General features: G+C 32.6%; 2 protein-coding genes across 2 annotated transcripts; both read right to left on the minus strand.

Annotated features, from left to right (window-relative positions):
* Positions 1–24: 24 nt before the first annotated feature.
* On the minus strand, positions 25–6705 carry LOC107002625 (outer envelope protein 80, chloroplastic-like). Its single transcript, XM_015200715.2, has 16 exons — positions 5987–6705; positions 5711–5804; positions 5459–5541; positions 5257–5351; positions 5103–5172; positions 4359–4452; positions 3725–3809; positions 3588–3623; positions 2723–2876; positions 2509–2643; positions 1765–1835; positions 1596–1674; positions 1381–1496; positions 1109–1256; positions 552–621; positions 25–391 (listed from the first exon to the last, which is right to left on the minus strand). The coding sequence occupies exons 1-16, from the start codon at positions 6608–6610 to the stop codon at positions 237–239; spliced, it is 2109 nt and encodes a 702-aa protein (XP_015056201.1). The 5' UTR covers positions 6611–6705; the 3' UTR covers positions 25–236.
* A 2812-nt stretch (positions 6706–9517) lies between these two features.
* LOC107002558 (putative calcium-transporting ATPase 11, plasma membrane-type) lies at positions 9518–14359 on the minus strand. The gene is made up of 7 exons (XM_015200620.2): positions 14075–14359; positions 13052–13293; positions 11220–12901; positions 10975–11133; positions 10702–10873; positions 10276–10574; positions 9518–10160 (listed from the first exon to the last, which is right to left on the minus strand). The coding sequence occupies exons 2-7, from the start codon at positions 13257–13259 to the stop codon at positions 9861–9863; spliced, it is 2820 nt and encodes a 939-aa protein (XP_015056106.1). The 5' UTR covers positions 13260–13293; positions 14075–14359; the 3' UTR covers positions 9518–9860.
* Between the last annotated feature and the right edge of the window lie 4649 nt (positions 14360–19008).

Here is a 19008-nt window from a genome sequence, read left to right on the forward strand (position 1 = left end):
TCCTTTTTTATCTCAAGAAGTCTATGAAAATACACCAAAATGCAAGTACAACACCAAACACTGGTGATTGGTTCTTGTTACAAGTGAATGGAACAAAAATAACGAATAATGAAACAACTCATATATTGACATTTCGTGTTCATTTTCAAATTTCTGTCATCCGTAACCACTGGATAGGTGGAAAGAAAAAAATGAACAATATGATGGATCACCAAATATTGCAGATCCTAATAGTATCAGTTCCTTAAGCCAACCCCAAAGTGAAACCTCCCAGTACGCTGGTCATTGAAGGCGTACTCCAGTCTTAAAGGTCCCAATGGAGAGTCTACGCGAATACCAACCCCACATCCATATCCACTTCCAGGTTTTCGCCTTGGTCCAGCAGGATCACCTGATAATGAAAAACAAACAATTAAATGAAAGCTTGCCAATGTACAATGTTAAATCCAGAGTTCAAAAAGTACTCAGAATAATTACCTTTCAAAAAGGGGGGAACAGGGGAGGGGAGAATCAGCCAAAATAGTAAACAACATCAGACCAGGGATACATACCAGGAACACTTGGACCAGATCCAAGGTCTGAACCATAATCAGCAAATACAGCTCCTTCTACTGGCCCCGTCTGCAAAATGTGGGAATATGATAAGAAAGATTACACATCGAGCATTCATGTCAAAGACGTTTATCAGATAACTAATATTGTAGAGAAACCCAACGTGTACTTAATGGTCTCAATGGTTGATGAAGCTGGAACAAAGACCATAGGAGGCTTGGGTTCATATTAGCATAATAGAGGCAAAAAAGTTTGGTCATTTCTTTCTCATCCTGGTGGAGTGGAGGGATGCAGGTCCCTCGTGGTGTATTCAAGCTGGCTTGAATCCACAGTTATCAGCAACCGAGATGGAGAAGGGGAGAGCAAGAGAGCTACGAAATCAAGGGAAAGATACACAGAGCGGTGTTCTAAAAATAAAGAACATTAGCAACAACCATCTTGTTAGAGTCGAAATAGCACCCATGCATCATTGGGATGGACGAGAAAGACAACAAAAAACACCAATATCTAGAGAAGTTAAACTAAAAGATTATAGTTTCCAACTGCCTCCACTCACCAGAGGGAATGAAATTTCACCACAGCCAACCACATAAGAGCGGCTGGAGCCGACTGCCCCTTCTTCATATCCTCTTACACTGTTTGTTCCACCAATCGCAAATGCTTCATGAGGCGGAAAATTACCAACCACATGACCACCAGAGAAGCTGAAAAAAAACTCAGAATAACCAGCAATTTTAAGTTATGGGAATTTATAAAGGATACAGTCAAAGGTAGAAAAACCAAATTTAGCATCTTTGAGCTAATCATCATAAAAATTGGAGACTGTACCTTAGGAGAAGATGCATAGGACCTAATGCCAATCCTTTTCTAGCACGAGCATTGACTCTGTTGAAAACTAACCAGTCTGACCACACAGGAAGTCCCTGATCCATGTTGAAAACAAACTGCAAAACAGCATGGGAGAATATCAAAGGGTGCTTCAAGAATTTCTTTCAATCCCTTTATTTACTAGACAGAATCTGGCAGAACATTAGGAAACTAACCACTGAAGAACCAGGGTCACCGGAACCAGTATAAACAGTCTCAAGTTTAGCAAGTAACATATCATCATGAGTATTGCCACTGCAGCAGTTCAGAAAGGAATACATTGGACACTTTATTATGGTCAGATATACAACACTTTAGGCAGTATAAATCATCATCAATCTGTACCTTGCAGTGAGTGGGCTACTGTAGTAATCCCTTATAATAGGACTCCCCTTGTCATCCCGAGCACCAGCACGCTGAGAAATTCAAATAAGGACAAGTAGCAACCACATCAACAGAAATGAGAAACAAAGAATATGTCAGACACTGGGAAGAATAATCAAAATAACTCTGTTGATTCCCAAGACTAGAAACAAGAAAAGTCTTCATCCTCTTTGGTACACTCTTTAACAATACAAACTTTTCCTTAAAAGAATATTGAACTACTCATCCCTAGTTCCTGCTCAGTATTGCATAAATGACTCAAATTATTCCTAGGGTTTTTCATCATTGCATCGCTAAGCACAAGTGACATTTATCTTTTATTTTTATGTTCTCTTTAACAATGAATACTCCAAAGTTTATGTATAGGAAATACTCTTCGGTCCATGAAACAACAGTGGTTCAATGAAATTTTATTACTCAATCCATCCCAATTTTATGTGACAAGATGATGGAGGCGAGTACCCCGTGGGCCTTAAGGAAACAACAGTGGAGTTTCTCACAGGCAGAAATAGTCATTCTCCTAGAGTAATCAATTCAACACAATGTCAACCGAAGACTAAGAAATCAACTGTTATAAACTCCAAATATCAATAAAGATCTTTCTCTCTACATTTCCCTCTATAACCATGCAAATCATATCTGAAACTTAAATAATTATTTCATGGGAGGGCATAAATTATCTGAAGACATTAATATAAAAGCTACCTGAAAGATGATTCCAGCAGTCCCATTCCACTTTGGCCTGAATGGCCGACTGTATTCAATCCCGGCCGTGACACGTCCTATCGTCAGGCTACCATCGGGTTGGTTATGAACAAGTGTGCCAGGTGTCCTCGAATTCTAGTCAAAATAGAAAGTTAGGTAGAATGGAGCTCTCAAGAACTGTCATGATATATACTCTAGGGAAATTTAAAATTACCTGTATCATTATTGATCTTGAAGTTCTCTTATCATCTCCTTCAATCCATGGATCTGTATAATTTATCCGAAAGACTGAGTCAACTTGTCCCCGCTCTAGTGACAAATTCAACTTTTGATTTCTCCCGAAAAGATTCTTGTGGTATATGGCACAACTGAAATGGAAGGACATAATGAACAGCATATCCTTGGGAGAAAAACTGAAAGTAAACCTTTCTTTGGGAAAATAATTCAAGGTGGAAATTAGCAGAGATATCGGCTATATAGATAACTACTAGTACCCAGTAGGTTAAGTACTCGCAGTGATGTATCCTTATAGTGATCTAAGGCTTTCTTCGAGAGAGCTATACTGTCTATAAAAGAAGTCCATGCAAGAATTTCTTTCCTAGACGTATTTTAGCTAAAAAAAAAAGGTAACTCATGCTACAGATTTCATTTCTGAGAAAAGATAGTCCTATTGGCATCTTCATAATGTCCTCATAAAAGCTATTTAGTGTAGATTGGCAGTTTATCTAATTAAAAACACCAAAAGTAATAGAAATATATAGATTTTGCAGAAGTTCTCTCCAAGGGATTAAACTTTTCGTAGAAGCACTTCTAAGAAGAGCGCTGAAATATGCTGCTTTACTTAAAATAGAAATCGTCACTTTAAACCCTTAATGGTTTCTTCAGAAATTGTCCCAAATGTTAACTGAACTTAATAAATACAACTCTACAGTACAATTTGATAAAGCACAGACAGAGTATGTGACATAAAAGAATTTCAATTAAAAAAGCTATGCTGTGACCATTAACCGCTAAAAGATCTCCTAAAATTTTGAAAACAGATCTTAACACCCCGGAGAATTTCATACTATCCCAATTACCTGCCAATCAATCCAGCAAGGGGTCCACTTGTGATCCTGAAATTAAAATACATACCGTAAACAACAGTAGAGAAACCAAAAGAGATACAATGACAAAGGAGTTCTCCAAGAATAATAACTTCTCAAATATCACATACCCACTTGAAATTCCACCACCGGCAGAAATACCACCCCCACTCTTGCGCTCGACAACGTTCATAACTAAGTCTACCTTACCAGTGTCTGCAATATAACATCAATGAGTTACTCTACAGAGAGAGAAATGGTAGCACACACAGTAGATGGCCAGAAGGCTAAGGTAGGGCCTTGATTCCACCAAATTTTTTGTAGTAAAGAAGGAACTATAGATGATGTAATTCAGTTGGTAGATTTCCTAGGATCCTTGTAAATTGTAATTAGTTTGAGTTTCCTAGGTTCATTGTTGATAATTTTTTGGAGATGGGAGCATAGCCCTTGCTGCTGGAGAATAAAAATTACCAATTTCAAAAAAATAAATAAATAAAGATTTTCCCTGGTATCCTTAACTCTTTTTCTTTGCAGAGACCTGCAAACACCATGTTTCTACAATTTCATTTTTATGATATTTTTTTTTCTTTCAATATTATATTATCATTTCACCCTTGATTTCTGTCATGTAATGCCCCTGCCCCCCAAACCTAAAAGAAAAAGAGAACATCCCAGTGGTGCGCCATTAACAAATATAAACATGCATTTATGCACAAGGAGAAGTGCGACAAGATTAGACAGTTGAAACCATCTTCACTAAAGCACCTCCAGCAGGTTGGGGAATAATGCTAACATCTTCCATAATGCCCATAGCTAAGACAGTTTCCACATCTCTTTTCCCTTGAAGCACGCTGTAAACCTAAAGAAGAATAGACCAAATTTGACATTCATCAAGCACAACAATAGTGGATTTCCCAGGAAGAAATATGGCATACAATATGAAAAATTCCATGGAGTTGGAAAATCAGCAATTTCACTTATGCCAATTCACAATTAAGAAGTTATAGAAGCGGCAAAGAGTAAGACATATTGGTCATTTGATACATTAACACTATGTGAATCACAATCTCCAAAAAAAAAAAAAAAACACTGTGAATCACTCAAAGAGAAAACCATGATTAAGGATCTCTCCTCTTGCAATAAACAAAAAGAAAGACGATGTCAACTCTGTGACTTCTAAATGAGATGTATAAAAAGATAAACTAGAAAAAGTTGGGGATTTTATGTTGTACAACAGGCACAAATGAGCAGATGTTGGAAAAAGAAATAGAAAGGAGGATATGTGCTAAGCACTAACATACTTTACGTACGTTAGTTCGCTACTCTTATATATTGTAGCCTACTTATAGAAACACAAGACTACTAAGAGTGTGTTTCAAATTATAAAAGTTTAAGGTGTTACTACATGTATACTAGAAGACAGCTTAACACTAAATCTTTAAAAGAACAAAAAAAAAAAAAAGGAGAAGAAGAAAGATGTTAGACTAGAAAAGACTTGTTTAAGTATACCTGCCCTTTCTTTGTAGTAAGTTGCCGAAGTATAGTTTCAGGCCTTGTTTTCCCTACAGTTGGCTCACCACTGAGACATGCAAACAAGTGTAAGATAATGCTAACAGTTATTGCATTCACTAAAATCATAGGTATGAGAAAATTGGGTCCTTACGTCTTATCAAGGAAACGGATGGCTATGTTATTCACCTCTGCTTCAGAAACCTCTAGCCTAATCATACCTCCAGAGAGCATTTCTACGCCCGATACCTACAGGGCAAGATAACTCAAACTCAGATTTTTGAAATCACAATGTAAGGCATTCAAAACGAAAAATAAATGACAACAGGTTATATAGTTAATAACCAAGTGCTAACCGCTCCAAAAAGACCCCGCTCCATGTACCAACCATTTATAGAGCTTATTATTTCATCTATCCGCTTGATATTAACGATTTTTCCTGCATTGCTTGACACCAAAATAAGCAGAGCATGGGTTGCTTACCATACATAACGTAAAATATAGGCTGATTAGTCTAAATACTTGAAAGAGATAAATATAAAGCAGAAGCTCCTGATATGAAAAGAAATGACGATAGAGGGTGTATAGAGAGAATAAGGAAGGCGTACCATATCCATCTCGAAAAGAATCCTCTATAAACTTTGCTGGAAGCACATTGGCTCCTTCACATACCAAACCATGGAACTCTTGGTTTGGTTCTACCTTATGCCAAAACCATAATGATATAAGCAATTACACATGCCAAAGAATGGAAAATAATACATTTTAGTTTAAAGATTTCAACCATTTTGGAATGCAGGTAAATACTACTTAGAAACTTTAAATTTAATAAGACAATAGTCATTTTCTTATAAAAATGAAACTCTTTTTATTTGATTGAGTACCTGGAATACCAAGCGAATACCATCTCTAGTATCCACAGCAACAGGCATACAAGAGCAAAAGTAGCCACTAGCAATGATCCTATGCACATCTTCTTGTACCTCTTGCACTGTAAGCGCCGAATTGGGTCGGCAAGCTTTGAGAGCATTCAATACCTCATTCTCCAAATCCTTCCGTTCAAGTTCTTCCCCATCTTTGCTTCGCACTAACACTTCACTTATTAGAACTCTCTCCTCATTACCACTCCCGGTTTTCGTGCCCAACGACGGAGCTGAGTCATCCAAGTTGCTCTGACTCAATGCGATTGATGCACAGCAAAGTAAAGGAGAAGTATTTGATAAAGTCCAGGGAAATGGGATGATGGGTTTTATTAAAAATTGCAGAATTGCATTTTGGGGATTGAACTTTTGATGAAATAGGTGTTGCAATTTGGATAAAGTTCGCAAAAATGCATTTCTGGGGTTGAGATTTTGACGAAATAGGTGTGGGAATTTGGGGAAATTTTGTACAACTAAGTGTAGATTGGCGAAGAATGGGTTTGGGGTATGATGGTGTAGAGGAGGAGGAGAGAACGGAGGAAGTTTTATAGAAGATGAAGTGAAGCGAACATCTTCGTTTTGGAGCATAGCTGGAGGTTCACCGGCGCCGGCTTGCCGCACTCCGGCAGTATCAGAGAAAGAGAGGGAATCGTGCTTTAAACCCTTTGGAATTTATAAACCCAGGCGGCGTTAATGTCTCAAATTATATATATATATATATATAAAAATATATATGTATATATATAATATATATATATATATTTGAAAACGTGTTTTGTACGTTTGTCTCTTGTAATTACTACAAAATGTATGCATACTTAAAAAAATAAATTTCAGAATAGAAAATATATTTGTATTGCACGCTACTTAGTATAAATATTCGTAAATTATTTAAATAAAGTTACAATATGTATAAATGGTTATTCATAAAATTAAGTAATCAAAAAAGAAAGAGCGTAACACCAAATTAGCTAATGAATTCGAAAATAAAATAAAATAGAGTAGACTAAAAACAATAAAATGGCTAATGAATTCTAAAACTTTTAAATAACAAAAATTAAAGAGAGAAATAGTTTTAGTTTATAAGAATAGAGGAACTTCCTCAATAACTAACAAAAACATAAACAGATCTATCTCTTTTTTATTGCATATGTGATGAACAATTACATTCATCAACAATATCCATCAATAATTATACATTAGAATAACAAAGCGTATGCATCAACAAAAAGTAATTGTGTTGAACAATGTCACAGTGTAATTACATCCACCAATAATCATTCATCAACAATTATACATCGGAATAACTAAGTGTATGCATTAATATAAAGTGATTTTGAAGATAATTTTTTGGTATTTATAGTTACAAGTTTGAAATTGTAAAAGTCATTAAAAAATTGATGATATACATAACGTCTATGAGAATTAGATTGTTTAAAGTTGGGAATATGTAAAGTTTCTTACTAAAATCTAAATATGTGCCATATTATATGGTAATTCAAAGAACATTTTTGTTCTTTAATGTTAAAGGATATTTTGAATATAATTTACTGTCTTTTGTTGTTACGAAACACTTCACCTACCGAACTCTATTTTAGAATAAAAAACAAATTAAACATTTCTTTAATTAATCCTACCTAAAAACATAATGGATTAATACCATACAAGTATTATCTAAGTAATATTTTATTAATTATTTCTTTAATTATATTTAAATTAGTAAAAGGGTAGAATCATAATCCTATTTTAAAGTTAAGATCTTCTCACTTATAATAAAAATAATAATAATTTTTGAATTCGCCCTCCGCTCGTTTACCTATATCAGTCAATACACATTTTTTTTTTAAAAAAAGTATAAAGATTATTAATAATATTGTTTTATGTTTAAAAATTAAAACGAGTATATACTCCTTAAAATGAGTATAAAGAATCTATGAGATTTTTTATCCAAATACTTTTTTTTTTCTAGATAGAATAAATGAAATAATAAGTTCTAAATTTAATCAATAAAAACATAAAGTTGCAGAATATAAAAATATTTAGCAATATCGTTTTTCTTCTTCAACGCTTCCTCGTCTTTCGTTATTATAGGTATTTATTTACAAATATGAAATCACACCATGATTTTATTTTCATATAAGTAGTAAATCATTTATAAATTCTAAAAAAGCACATTAAATATAATGCATGCTAATTTTTGTAGATTTAATTATGAGAACAAACTAATTACATAAATTATTCAATTCTCTTATCCAATAACCTAGAGTGTTCACTACATGATAATCAACTTGTTATAACAAACATAATCTTTAAAAGAAGATTTGTACATCAGACATGTAAATGAAATTTTTTATTTATTTTCTTTTTCATTGCCATTATTCAAGAAAAAGTAGTCAATTTACCTTCCTTCAATCGAAAAATTGAATGTAACAAACAATGAACTAAGTAAAAATATGCAACATTGAAATGAAAAATAATACTTACAAAACAACAAATAAATGTCCATGACGCTTTTAACCTTCTTGAAGAATGCATCGAATGCACTGAAATGATTAAATTCTAATTCAGATACTATATTCTCCAAGAATTTACCGTCAATAAATTAACGAAATAACATACATATTCTTTCTTACACAAGTAGGTTTGTTTTACCTCATGAATGTTGAGCAGACTTTTTGTCCAAATGAAAAACTCTCGAGAATTATTTATCACCTGTTGCGTTAAAAACATAAATTTTCGATGAAAAAAATGAAACAAAACATGTAATATTAGTTCTATCTGTATACATATATGTCTAAATTTATTGATCAAAGGAAACATGAAAAATTTGAAGAATAATTTTGTGAGATAAATCAATTCACATGCTATTGGCATGAGAAGACATCAAAATAATGTATTTTGTTGGAAAAATCATGTATATAATTTTATCAATGGAACTCTTCAAATTCTTTAACTTAAAATTAAATAAGAGATGTTTTGAAATATTTGAACTTCATTTGTTTGAATGACTATTTATCTTTCATTATATCTTTATTACTTTAAAGTTTATTATCTAAATTTATTAAAAATACTTTTATATTTTAAAAAATAGAAAAAATATTTAAGTGAAGGGTAAAATGCTAATTCAACTTTGAGGTTAAGAGCTTCCCACTTATAATAATATATGATATTATTAGTCCAGTTGCGCGAAAGCTATTCAGACACCATCTACAAATAAATAAATCATATTTCATTGGTTTATTTTCCAAAATTTACAATGACGAATCTTCAATTTGAAATTAAATATAGTTTTTCTTTTAGAATTTATAACTGAAGTTGAATTTTTGTGTAGATTTTAAATCAAAATTTGAAATGAGTCTCCTAACTAGTGTTATATACTTCTTAAAGAGATAAAATTTGATTTTCGAAAAGAGTTAACAAAAATTAAACAAATGATCTCATGATTGTGATTCAATGATCGATTAAGTAATTGAATTACGAAATCTCTAACTTTTGTCTTCACAAATATAAAGAAACCTTTTTTTTTCTTTCTATTTAAAAAGATTCCTATATCTCAAAATGTAGGTTCACAACTACAAAAAATTGAGTAAAAATTTCAAACAAAAAACCTTTCCATTGCTTGAATGGTGTACAATGAGCTTTTTTTTAAAGTCTTCAGCTTGTATTTTCTTTGCATTTGGTTGTTTCTTTTCCTTTTCTCACCGAACTCGAACCTTGACCAATTAAACCATACATATGTCCCTTTGACTTCTCGATGTGAAAACACAGAGCCAGGGTGCTGATCTTTGAATAGGAAAACGAGCCATTCCATATCGCGTTGGTTTGATCTTCCTTTCTCTTAGACAAGTTCTGGACCATTTGGTAGTAGATTATAACCATCATGATGCTTATTCTTGTGTTCAACAGGTATCAACTTCAATATTACTGCAACTATCAAGCTTGCAGCACCAATTAAGACACTGAGTAGCCATAGTTTCCAGCTGAGCGGTGTAGTGCTTGCCAACGTCCCTAAGAACTCAACTATGATAACTTGGAAAACGACAGTGGAAGTTATGACACCTACGAATATCCAGCTTCCAAAAATGCCACGGAACACATTTATCTTCTCCATGTCACGACTGTTTATTTCATTGAAAACCTGTATCAAACCGCGGAAAATATCTCAGTGACAATGTTACACATATGAATCCATAACAAGGAAAATGTTCGTTCATTTTCCATCCGTATACTGCACCAAAGTTTACAGCAAGTACCTGACAGAAAACGAATGTGTTGAAAATGAAAGTATTGAGAACTATGGTAGCATCTGAACCTTCGAGCCTCAGAATCTGCTTTCCAGTGAAGTTGAAAACTAAAAGTATAGCTAGTTGGAAGATACTTTGTCCGATTATATTTCTCCACATCGTCTTGGAAATCAAACTCACTTCCCTTCCAACAGGAGGTCTGTTCATTAGTTCTTCATGTGGTGGTTCCGTAGCCAAGGCAATTGCACCTAAAGTGTCCATAATAAGGTTCACCCACAGCAGCTGAACCGCGGTAAAAGGAGCAGATCCTGTTATGTTATTGCAACAGGTAAATATCAGTTATCAATTCAGAAACTTGTTCTCACATTTTTTCAATGGAATACACTGATCACTTACAGAAAAATGAATGAAGAAGTCGTATAGAACATTGAATACCTGAAATGCATGCGGAGATAAAATTGATTATCAGAGCCACAACACAGACTGTCAGCTGGAACTGCACAAACTTTTGAATATTTATGTATACAGAACGACCCCATTTAGCCACATTCACGATTGTGCTAAAGTTGTCATCGAGCACTATAATATCAGCACTTTCTTTAGCAACCTGATAATGTATTCAAGAAAAGAGATGTCAAGAACAGCTTCATTTGGAAGGTTTAATACAAGAAATGGTAAATTAACGTATGACAGGAGCAATTTACAAACCTCTGTGCCTGCTATACCCATAGCAAATCCAATATCCGCCTCGTTGAGAGCAGGAGCATCATTTGTGCCATCACCAGTAACTGCAACAATCTCATTAAACATACCTTTTAGATTATTTACCAACACAAGCTTGTCCATTGGTGATGCTCGAGCGATCACCTACATTCAAGATTCGAGCATTTCAGGAACCATTCATTTACACCACACGAATCTGCAAGAGTGAGATAAAACAATCAAGAGTATACCTGAATTCTAGGAATTATATGCCTCATTTCATCAGGAGTTTTGTTGCGAAATTCTGGACCTTCAATAGCCAAACCATCAGCAGTTAGTATCCCGCATTCTTTAGCAATGGCTTTGGCTGTCTTAATATTGTCACCAGTGACCATTCGCACAGTAATTCCAGCAGCTAAACAAGTTTTTACTGCATTTTTAACTCCAGGGCGAACTGGATCTTTAATCCCGACCACAGCAACCAATGTGTAGCCACTATCAGGAATACTATCATTTTCATAACCATCCTCAATGTCTTTGTAAGCCAAGCAAAGGGTACGCAAGGCTTCACCAGTGAAGTCATTAATGACATCCATAATATTTCTTGTTCGGTTATCTGTCAAATGAACAATTTCACCATTAAGATCAATAAACCTGTCACACATTTTAAAGATTAGCTCGGCTGCACCCTTGCAGAAAGCTCGGTTGTTTCCATCTGGGAGAGCAATAAGCACAGACATCTTTTTCTTTTCCGAATTGAAAGGCTCAACCTTCAGCAGTTTACAGCCCCTTCTTTGCTTGTCAATATCACCACCAAGAAGCAATCCATATTCTAATATTGCTGATTCTGTTGGTGTTCCAAGAATAGATTTCTTTCCGCCCTTGTCCTTAACAACCTCTGCTACCGTATTGTGAAATATTGCCTGCAGAAGCAATGTCATTTCATTTTCACGTATATTCAAAGTTACTGCATCCCCACCTGCATCAGTCTCTACCTTTTTCGTTTTTTCACAAATCCATATCTTGTTAACTACCATTCGGTTTGTTGTTAGTGTTCCTGTCTTATCTGTGCAGATGCAAGTAGCTGATCCCATCGTCTCACATGCGGAAAGATGTCTCACCAATGCCTTGTTATCCATTAGCTTTTTCATTGCAAACGCAAGACTCAATGTCACTGCCAGAGGCAGTCCTTCTGGAACCGCAACAACAATTATAGTTACTGCTGTCACAAAGTAATTCAGAAGAGTCATTGCATCACCAGAAGACCATTTCATGAGCTCATAGTGAAGTACTTTCTCCACCAGAAATCTAACAGTCAACACCATAAACGTCAGCAGAGCAAATGCCAATCCGATCTTTCCAATAATGGTAGCAACACCACTCAACTTAACTTGCAGAGGTGTCTCGTCTTCTACGCCATTTGCTAATCTCTCCATCAGCTTACCCCATTCAGTTTTCATTCCAACAGTTGTTATTAACATCTTAGCTGAACCATCTTGCACTTTGGTTCCCGATAGAAGAAAAGGTCTTCCTTCATATATGCTTATTGGCGCACTCTCACCAGACATGCTTGATTGATCAATTAACAAGCTGTATCCGGATATGAATATTCCATCTGCAGGAACCAGATCACCGATAGATAAATGAACTACATCACCAACCACCAAGTCATAAATCGGAACCTTTTGCCTGGATCCATCTCTTGTGACCTGGATAAGTATCTTTTTCTTCTCCTTATCCAAATCCCTGAACTGCAACGACTGCCTATAATCACTAATTGCAGTAACAACGACTACCAATAATATACTAAGCAGAACACCTAGTCCATCGTACGTTCCTTTTGGCCAGCCTTCCGTGGCAAATCCCACACTAATGGAGACAACAGCACAAACCATGAGGATAATGAGAGTGATATCCTGCAAAGCCTCCCAGAAAACTTAACAAATCTGATGAAGAGGATGAACTCCAAGAGAGCTCCAAGAACTGATGATGTTGGAGGAAATGTTTAGGGTTTTTTTAAAAAAGAAATGGGTAATGGATATTTTATTTGGATGGGTTGGGTATTTTGAAAGATGGGTCGGGNGGAAAGTCCAAAATCTCTTAAAAGCCTTCTCGGTGTACTTGTTCGATCCATATACATTTTGTCTGTAAGATACATCACTTGTTTTGACTCCTACATTCAATGAGACACTCAGCCAACTCGCGACACCTTCAACTCCTCCAACTTTCCTTAAGGTTTCGATATCATATGAACTAACAATCAATGCGAGTTTTTCCAGTTCAGCCTCCATGATACCATTTCCCTTAACACTTCTGGAGGCTCAACTGGAGAAAAATAGAAATGACATGAACAAAGCAGAGAATTAAACACATTTGGCCAAAAAATTCCGGAACTCAAACTCAACTTGAAGTTAAATTCCAAATTTTTCAAGAATTTGAAAAACAACAAAATTTTCACTTTTTTCACTCCAAAGTACTCACAAATAGTCAAAAACAACTCTAATCTCTATTCATGGTCCAACACAACTCCACAAATATCAATTTCACTTTGAAAACAAAAACTATATATTCCCTCCGTTTCTAAAAGAATGAACCTATTTGCTCTTTAGTCTGTTTCAAAAAGAATGAGCCCTTTCCTTTTTTTGCAACATTTTAAACTTTAACTTTCCGCGTGGCATATCTAAGACCACAAGATTAAAGGGCATTTTGGTACATTTGACATAACTTTAATGCAGAACAAACAAGATTAAATAATTTTCTTTCTTTTCTTAAACTCCATTCCAAGTCAAACTAGGTCATCCTTTTTTAAACGAAGTGAGTATATTTTTTTCAAATTTCACAATAAAACATGATCAAACGTCCACATAGATCGTATAAACGTCCACATAGTATTATCAAAGGCTAAAAGTTCAAGAATGAGTAGATTCAATATAAACATGATATTATATATACACATACTGACATACAGCTCAAGCCAAAAGTTATATAAACTAAATCATTGTAAAAACAGCAATTCAGTCTAGACAAAAATAAAATAAAATCAAGTTATGCAAAAAAACAAAATACAAAAATCATACTATATGTTACGAAATAATGAAAAACTCACACTCGCCCTGTTTACATCTTGAGAAGCAGTTGGATGAAGAAACATAGTTGAGTTTGATGCAGAGCTGACAAAGTACGAATCTAGCCGAACTAAATAACTCTAGTTCAAACTTTATATTTTATATCGAAAAACACTAACTCAAACGAGTTAAAATTTCAAACTCATAAAATTCAAATTACTAATATTATTCTCTTTTTCATCTTCCTTGGGGAAAAAAGAAGTTAATTTATTGTTAATCTGTTGAGTGACAGTGTAGCGGTACAGATGGGGCATAATCACATGAGCTTTTATGAAAAACATAAAACAAACCAAATAATGACAAAATCCAATAAAAGATCCAAGATGTGAAAAAAAGAATTTATAAAAAGTACAGTACAGTAAAAGTACACATTAATTTATTTATAATAAAATAAAGCAAATTGAAAAAAGAAAATAATATTTTATTAAAGGTTAACCTCGATCCGTTATTAAATTAGTACTAACTATTCTTTAATATTTTCGATGGAATAAATAAAGGCATACGATATCTCGTGAAATTAATTGTACCGCTTTATATGAAATAGCTAATTTAATCATTTAATTTAAAAATTGTTGTTATTATTCTATTCTTATTATTTCATCCATTAAATTTAAAATAGTTTCCACTAGCCAGCTGCATAATTATGTCATATTCTATTTCATGGGGGCCATACTAGGGTAGTTGGGTATATGAAGAGCGGGAAAATGATTAGTATAAACTTTATAGTTAATATAAACATCGAATAAAATGAACTATCGATATTTTTTTGTATAAAATTTTAGAGATATTACATTTGAAAAACTAAAAATTATTTGAATTTGAATATTCGAGACTTTGAATTATCTTATATAAACTTAGGGTTACTTATAGAAATTAAAAGTCGAAGAAAATATCTTGTGATTCAAATTTATATCAAAAGTAAATGATCCTTTTAACAAATATTATTTTCAAATATTTCAAATAATTGACTAAATATAATATTAATTATATTCGAACTAATTTTTAACAAATTAAAAGCTGTTAAAACACGGCCCTACACATCCAACTGTCGCGCTTGCGGATAAAGATTATCCAGCAAAGAGAAAGGGACTAATAATTTTTATGAAATAAATATATTTCGCATTAATTTATTTGTCTAATTTTTTTATTATTTCAAAAATAGTATTTTTTTTAAAGCAATTTATAATTTTCATTTTCACATCATATAATTTAAAATTATAAGATTAAAGAATATTTTAATACGATTAACATATTTTTAATTTAAAATTTTAAAATATAAAAAAAAATCTCTACTTTCTTAATTTCATGTCAAGTTAAAATAGAATAACCAAATCAAAACAGAAAAACGTATGAAATTATGAAATATTATTAGATCTTATACGAAAAAATCAATAAACAATATATTTTTAATATAGTAAATAAATAAAAATAAACAAAACGAGCAATAAAATTTAAAAAAATAGTAACATAATAATGCACGAGGAAATTAACACTAATATGATTATTATTATTATTATTATTGTTTATGTGATATTTAATGGGATAGTCAAATTATCATCAATTTATCTTTTTTCAATTGTCATATGTTCTTTGTATGTTCACACATTAGTACACCAATTTATTTAAACTTAATTAGTTTAAATTAAATAAATGAACACGTTTTTTCACATCTTATTACTTTATTATTATAATGTCGTGATTAATTATTGATATACGTTCCACCCACCTTACATAAGGATCCATTAAATAATTTGATATTTAAGTGAATTTCTTGGAATAATCCCCAATAAATATTTTTCTTAATAATTACTCTTCCCAATTTAATTTATTATAGTATGAATCTATCTTAATAAGAAATTTTAAAAATTAAGTTGAGAAAACAATTTTTTTTAGCTTAAGCTACCTATATATCAAATGTTTTTAATTTTATCAAGTTAAATATGTTAAGTAAAAAAATGAAATTAAGTAAATTTTGTTGTGAAACTATATGAATTTAGAAAAAGAATAAAGTAGGGAGAAGAGAAAAGACTTTTTATTTCATTATGATGTATATTCAGGATTAATAGATCTTCTCTAATCTTATTTACAATGAAGGAAAACTCTTTATTTATAGCGGAAACCTAACTTGGTCCTAAAGTAGGATTTCTAACCATATCCTAGAAGGACTCCACATAATTAAACAGTCACTATAATACAAATTGTTTATAACACTCCTTGAATGTCGATAGATTATGTGCCTCGTTAAAACCTTACTAGATAAAATCCAGTGGGAAATAAATCTAGTGAAGAAAAAAGAGTATACATATCTAATAATACGCATTATGGATGTCTCATTAAAATCCTTACAAGGAAAATCCAGTGGGACAAAATCTTGTGAGAAAAAAAGAGTACATCGTGTATTAACTCCCCCTAATGACAACATCAATTCAGTGACTAGAATCTTCGTTTTTCAAGTTTGTGCACCATCTTCTTGAAAGTTGTAGTTTGTAGAGACTTGATAAATAAATCAACAATAATATTACTTGAACAGACCTCTTGCATGTTGATATCACCATTCTTGGGAGCTCATGAGTGTAGAAAAATCTTGACGAAATATGATTTCTTCTATATCCTTTTATGAATCTTCCTTTCAGGGTCAAAGATTTCTCCAAGTTCCTTACTTTGACTTCTTTAATCAAATAATCTATTGCCTTTTGAAAACTCTTCAAGAGTTTCAATTCTAGTTATCAACTTGCATAACAATATTTGTATATGCTTCATGTATTTTGAATCGATTTAATCCTTATAAAGATTATAAACAAGTTCTCCAAAAACTTGCACATATTTTAGATTTTGAATTCTTCATGACTTTTCATATTAATTTTGTCAAGTGATAACATTCAATATTAAATGTATGATATATTCTAGTGCCTAGATTGCAAGTCAAATAAGCTTTACGCTTATCAAGATGCATCACTCCACTTTTTACTTGATAATTATTTCTACATCAGCATACTTTAATAAACGTAGAATTCATATCCTCATAATCTTTTACAATATTGCGCGTTATTGTATCAAAGATATCGTCAACGATATATCATTTTGTATCGATTCTCAATACGACGTAACTTATTGAGATCTCATCACTTCATTATTTTTAGGTAGCTACCCCTCTCACGAGGTTTCATAAAGTGTTATGTTGTAGGCTCTCCAAGAGCATATTATCTCCTTATTATGATCATTTTTATTCTTGGACCCTCCCCTTTTTTCAAGGATTATTTTATTTAAAATCGATTAGTCTATCATGCTTCATGCATGTTGTAGACTCTATCCTTAAGAGACATTCAATAGGAGTATTTACAACTTTTGTGTTGCTTCTAATCTCCCCTCTATGTTAGACAAATTAACATATATATCAATCTTTTGGAGAGTCTATCTTTGTGCATCATAGCATTTTCATTAATCATATATTGCACATCAAAATTATCAGATGAAAACTATTTGGTCCCTGACCATAAATCAATTAACAGAAAAATTTATCATAACTTATTGGTTTGATTCATACAATTACGTTTGTATGTAATATCATATTTCAGAACAACATATAAGACTTTATTTTCATTAGTAATGATTCACTATGTGAGACATTTAATGTCGCATCATCTTATATATTTATCAATATTATCAAGATGAATTATCTTGATTTCACATTCTGAAAGTTGTGCTTTTAGCTCAATTATCTTGCACAAACAATTTTGCGAATGTCAAACTGCAAGTTGACAACAAACGCACATGTGATTATATTATAGATGCATCATTTTATCGTATCACATGATAGGTCAACGGGCCTATATTTACCTTTTATACTTTTTAGGATTTAGAGATTTAGTCTCAACTTTAGTTGATCCAATCAACTTACATGAGAAGGAGCAACAAAAAAAATTCTCGAAGAATTTTGTAGTTCTTCAATGTATGTCTATTATTCAATATACACATCTTTGGGATGACCAAGATATTCATGCCAACTAATAAAATTATTAGTATTAGTAAACTTCATAATTTACTATGTCATTATCTTTTGCTATAGTAAATTTCTTATTTATTACTATTATATGAAAAAGTTTCAACTTTAGTACTGTGGAGTAAATTTCATATTTATTTTTCTAAATTAATCTACCTCCTCTAAAGGTGAGTCGTGATTCCATCACTGAATAGACTAATCTGATTATCAGAAAATTGTGTATGTAATCGTATTATTTATGTCAATACTTTTGCAAACATCAAGTTGCGAGATAACAATATGCACACATGAGACTATCTAGAAGAAACATCTATTAGGACCATTAAGTATCTAAACATTCCACTAGGTGGATGAATAAGTCCACAAACATTTTTATACGTTCCTAGAACGCAGGAGATTCAATCTCAACTTTCGTTTATGATGGTCTCACAATTAACTTGTCTTGCTAACAAGTAGTACAAGAAAATTCACCATTTAAAAGAATTTTTAGATTCTTTCATGGATGTCTATTTTAACTTTCCATAATTCGTCTAAACATTATAGACTAACGATGTTCCAGACAATCGTGTCAAACTAAGAAAGTATTGGATTAGTAAACTTCTTATTTACCATAGAATGTGCCTCAGTTGCACTAATTCTTATCCAATACAAGCCCGAAGATAAAATATGAAACTTTTCTATAATACATGTCTTCTTAGAGATATTCTTGGTGATACCACATCATTGACCAAAGGTCGCAATCTTTCTCATGCCTAGCATGGTGGCTTACATTTCATTCCCTTTAGAGAATAGATTTATACTTTTAGCATTTATCAAAAGTTCTCATTCTTGATGAATGGAACACAAACATGTGAGCATATCAAAATTATGATAGCTTTAGTACCTCATTCCATATTTATGTGCATTATTAAATCA

Source organism: Solanum pennellii, chromosome 10, assembly GCF_001406875.1.
Source record: "Solanum pennellii chromosome 10, SPENNV200".
NCBI classification, from domain to species: domain Eukaryota; kingdom Viridiplantae; phylum Streptophyta; class Magnoliopsida; order Solanales; family Solanaceae; genus Solanum; species Solanum pennellii.

What these genes read in the sequence shown, in the direction of transcription:
- LOC107002558 (XM_015200620.2), bottom strand. Translation starts at nt 13,259, where the DNA reads ATGGAGGCTGAACTGGAAAAACTCGCATTGATTGTTAGTTCATATGAT. An exon ending in ATATAATTCCTAGAATTCAG is followed by an intron (nt 11,134 to 11,219) that starts GTATACTCTTGA and finishes TCTTGAATGTAG; the next exon opens with GTGATCGCTCGAGCATCACC. An exon ending in TGGGTATAGCAGGCACAGAG is followed by an intron (nt 10,874 to 10,974) that starts GTTTGTAAATTG and finishes ATACATTATCAG; the next exon opens with GTTGCTAAAGAAAGTGCTGA.
- LOC107002625 (XM_015200715.2), bottom strand. Translation starts at nt 6,610, where the DNA reads ATGCTCCAAAACGAAGATGTTCGCTTCACTTCATCTTCTATAAAACTT. An exon ending in AGCGGGGTCTTTTTGGAGCG is followed by an intron (nt 5,352 to 5,458) that starts GTTAGCACTTGG and finishes CTTGCCCTGTAG; the next exon opens with GTATCGGGCGTAGAAATGCT. An exon ending in TTACTACAAAGAAAGGGCAG is followed by an intron (nt 4,453 to 5,102) that starts GTATACTTAAAC and finishes ATTCTTCTTTAG; the next exon opens with GTTTACAGCGTGCTTCAAGG.